The 4,381-nt window shown below is 48.7% G+C and overlaps 1 protein-coding gene across 1 annotated transcript in view; it reads right to left on the bottom strand.

Annotated features, from left to right (window-relative positions):
- Nucleotides 1–4,322, bottom strand: part of SLC46A2 (solute carrier family 46, member 2) — a 10,358-nt gene extending 6,036 nt beyond the window's left edge. The window contains exons 1-3 of the mRNA XM_005859741.2: nucleotides 3,053–4,322; nucleotides 1,594–1,677; nucleotides 1,027–1,183 (exon numbers count right to left, since the gene is read on the bottom strand). Coding sequence (XP_005859803.1) covers nucleotides 1,027–1,183; nucleotides 1,594–1,677; nucleotides 3,053–4,175 — 1,364 coding nt within the window. The 5' untranslated portion in view covers nucleotides 4,176–4,322. The remainder of the gene's footprint in view (nucleotides 1–1,026; nucleotides 1,184–1,593; nucleotides 1,678–3,052) is intronic.
- Nucleotides 4,323–4,381: the final 59 nt, after the last annotated feature.

Raw genomic sequence — 4,381 nt, 5'->3', positions numbered from 1 at the left:
AAAAAAAAATCTCATTGATTAATGTAGTAAACTGATTACATATGAAAATGATAGTTTGGATATAGTGGGTTAAATCAAATATGTCAAATTGATTTCAATCTGAACAATAAAGATTTAATTTTAAAAAAAAGATGTGCTGTCAGCATGAAATCCATACCAGATTTCAAAGACTCCGTAAAAAAAAAAAAATCTCATTGATTAATTTTGTAAACTGATTACATATGAAAATGATAGTTTGGATATAGTGGGTTAAATCAAATATGTCATTAAATTGATTTCACCTGTTACTTTTATCATTGTTAAATGTGACTACTGGAAAGTTCAACATCACCGACATGGCTTGCACATATGGCTCATTCCGTATTTTCATTGAACAGGGATGGGGTCAAAGACCAGACTATTCCGTGTGGTTCAGTTTGGTGATGACCAGGCTGGTGCTCTGGCCAAGGGCCTGGAATGCCTCTCCTTTGCTTTTCCAGCTTTTCTCCGGCCTGTTATCTCCCAGACTTGTGTGCTCTTGTTTTACAAATGAGACAATTCCCCCAAAAGACATCAAGGGAATTGTCCAAGTCTTCCAGGGGCCTCACACGTCCAGTGGCCATGAGATTTCAGGGGCACTGAGCACAGGGGCTGCCAGGTGCCAAGCCCTGGGAGGGCACAGAAGTGAGGAGGGAGTACTCTCCCCTAAACAGGCTAAACCAAAGAGGGCTGAGAGGTTCAAGAGATTTTCTAATCCCAGCTTCTGATGACAAGAAATGTATGAGGCTCCTATAAATAAACTGTATTACAAAACCGCCAGGAAGTGAGCCAGCTGGTTGGGGCCTTCTGTTCATTACTTATGACTACGGGGAATTCCCAAATAATTCATTTGGGGGAACAGCAGCACTTTGTTCTTTCTGAGAGAACCTGCTGAGAACTCACTGAAAATAAACAATGCTTTATGGTAATGGGTTGGAGATTGTCCAACAGCCCTTGACCTAAATCCCAGGGTCCCAACCCAAACAGCAGACGCTGCTCCTGTCTTACCCAATTGGAACGATGGCCAGGAAGGAGAGAAAGGAGGAGAGAGCAAAGCAGGTACCGACAAACTTTTCCATGGTGAGCTGATAGATCTCATTATACATCGTGGATGTCACCACCCAGGTCAGAGTCAGGAACAGCTGCAGGATGACAAACACCTTTCCTGTGGAAGGAACAGAGGTTACTAAGAAGATAGGCTGCTCCCCCTCCCTGTTCCCAGCTGGCTGGGTCTCTGGGAGCTCTCAGGAGACCCCACTTGCCAGGATTCCCTCTCAGTCTTCATGGCTCATCTCACCAGGACTCCTGCCTCCCTCCAGTGGATCTACCTGTGGCCTGTGGATAGTAGTGTCTTCCTTTGACTGTGGCTCTCCAGTGACTTACTTTCTGAGTCTGCCCCGCCCTCCTGTTTTCACTCCCTCTGCCCTGGATGGACATCAGTGTGATCCTGGAGTATTTGAGATTGCTCCTGGAGCTGTCTTTGTCCGTTTTCTGCAAGTCCGAACCCTGTGCCTCAAGCCAAAGAGCTCTGAAACAGCCTGAGCAGAGAATCTCAGAGAGATTCATGTTACTCACCATATGAGGAGTCCTTGATGAGTTTGGACATTGCTGATCGAATGGTTGTGATGGGGATGAGAGCAAACAGCATGACGGCTCGAGCTGGAAAGAAATCATCCAAGAACACTTCTCACTGTAGCCCAACCTTGGCCAAGGTGTAAATTAGAATAAAGCAAGAGTCTCACTTAGAATTCCCTCTCCCCATAGCTCCTATGTGGCTCACTCTGGAAGACTCATGCCCTCTGGGTAACTAGTTTAAGTTGTTCTTTCTAATATGTTAGCCAGTAGCCATGTGTGGCTATTTAAATAAATTAAAATGAAATAAAATTTTAAATGATGTTCTTTACTTGCACTAGCCACATTTCAAGTGCTCAATAGCCCCATGTGGCTTGTGGCTGCTATCTTGGACAAAACAGATGGTATAGAGCAGTGATGGCAAACCTATGACACGCGTGTCAGAGGTGACACGCGAACTCATTTTTTTGGTTGATTTTTCTTTGTTAAATGGCATTTAAATATATAAAATAAATATCAAAAATATAAATCTTTGTTTTACTATGGTTGCAAATATCAAAAAATTTCTATATGTGACAGGGCACCAGAGTTAAGTTAGGGTTTTTCAAAATGCTGACACGCCGAGCTCAAAAGGTTTGCCATCACTGGTATAGAGCATTTTTATCATTGGAGAAAGCTCTACTGGAGCCTTGGTCTGGAGCTCTCTGCTTGTGGTTGTTGGAGCCATGTCCTCTCGTGGAAACTTCATTCTGCTTCCTTGAAGGAAATTATTACATTGGGTGTAGAAAGCATTTACGGAGAATTTTTTAAATCCATTTTTAGAAAGCTCTTGCTTGGCCCGAAATGATTTTAATTAAGGGATCTTTTCAGGTGAATTGTTCAATGTTTTATCTCTTTAAAATTGGGGAGAAGAAACACAACCCCATCTCCTCCATCCAAAGCCATTCGAGGCACCCCTGACCATTCCTCCCATGACCTCCTGGAGCCATGGACACCACTCTGGTAACATTTCAATGGGCAATACAGGTAACACAATACCCAATACAACACAGATGAACTCAAGTGCATGTAATCCTGTCTCCCTTGAACCTCCTAGGTCAGTGATGGCGAACCTTTTGAGCTCGGCGTGTCAGCATTTTGAAAAACCCTAACTTAACTCTGGTGCCGTGTCACATATAGAAATTTTTTTATATTTGCAACCATAGTAAAACAAAGACTTATATTTTTGATATTTATTTTATATATTTAAATGCCATTTAACAAAGAAAAATCAACCAAAAAAATGAGTTCGCGTGTCAGAGGTGTCAGAGGTGTCATAGGTTCGCCATCACTGTCCTAGGTAGCTGATATAATCCCTGGTGCTGAGCTGGAACACCTAGCACACAGCATCCCTGGTGTCAGCCCCATGACTCAGGGGAGCAGCAGTGTCTTTGTCCTGCCTCTCCAAGAAGGTCAGACTCACCAATGTAGAACATGTATGTCTCCTTCACAAAACACAGTAGGAAGGCTCCTGATCCAAAGGAGACCATGCCAATCATGATCATGGTGGTGTCCCGGAAGCAGCGGGAGAAGACCAGCACGCCCAGGAAACTGGTGATGAAGATGATGTACCCTGCAGCCATTCCATAGCCCACCTGCACCTGGTTCCAACTGAGAGGCGCCCTTAGCACAAACAGGGGCATCACGTCCACTGTGCCCACCACTGCCAGGTCATAGATGATGGCACCCAGGAAGAGCAGGACAATCATGGTTTTGGGGGACTTTGCTTTCCCAGGAGTTGGGTGCCCCACCACACTCTGCGTGTCTGGCTGATCAGGATCCAGAGTGCGATATGTGCCAATGGTGCCAGACACCGTGTCCACAGCGGGGAGTGCCTTTCTGGTCTTGGCCACCGACTCAGGGACCTTCAAGACCAAGAGGCTGTAGAAAAGGGCAAAAGAGGCACAGCTCACGCTGCAGGCCGTCAGCACCAGGCCCTGCCAGGCTTTCTCGGACATCTGTTGGAAGAGATGCCCGGAGGCCATGCTCCCACAGAATCCCCCCAGGCCCAGCATCAGGTCAATAAAGATGAGGCGGACCGAGCGGCCGCCCTCCGAGGAGCCGAGGGAGCCCAGGGATATAACTCCAGCCCAGTACGCTGAGAGGCCTCCGCAGAGTCCATTCAGCGCCACGGCCACGTACATCACCTCCACCGGCCAGTCCCACAGCACCTTGAACAGCAGCATGAGGCGGCAGAGCAGGAGGCCCAGCAGGGCCACGCAAATTGAGATCTTGCGGTGGTAGCGGTCGCTGAGCCAGCCCAGGAGGTAAGCAGGCAGCAGGGGCGTCAGGCCTGTCACGATGTTGTAGATGATGTAAAAATTGGAGATGGCCCTCTGCCCTTGGTCCTCTAGAGCCCCCCGGGGCGACGGGCTGGCGCTGTGGTTGGAGACTCCGGCCCCTAAGGATTCATGCAGCACGAGGAGCAGCCCCGCATCGTAGAGGGAGCTGGCCACCTGAGTGGAGAACACCACGGGCTCGATCCAGGTCCTCACCTGGAGGCGAGACAGGTAGCCCCAGCAAGGGCAGGTGGCCTGGGGACCCATGAGGTCTCTGATGGGGATGGAGGAGCTTGCTCAGCGCCCGCTGCTCCAGAGCGCAAGTGCGAGCCGCGTGCGAGCGGGTGAGCCTGGAGAAGGGAGAACCACTGAGCTGGGCGCGGGGCGCGTGTGACAGACAGCATCTAGCCCAGCAGCCAAGTGACCTTCCCGGCCGCGGCCACTCCTCCCCAGCCAGAAAGGGCCGCGCTCCG

Source organism: Myotis brandtii, unplaced genomic scaffold, assembly GCF_000412655.1.
Source record: "Myotis brandtii unplaced genomic scaffold, ASM41265v1 scaffold13, whole genome shotgun sequence".
NCBI lineage: Eukaryota > Metazoa > Chordata > Mammalia > Chiroptera > Vespertilionidae > Myotis > Myotis brandtii.
Note: the sequence above shows the minus strand (reverse complement) of the source record. Positions and strands in the feature narration are given on the sequence as shown.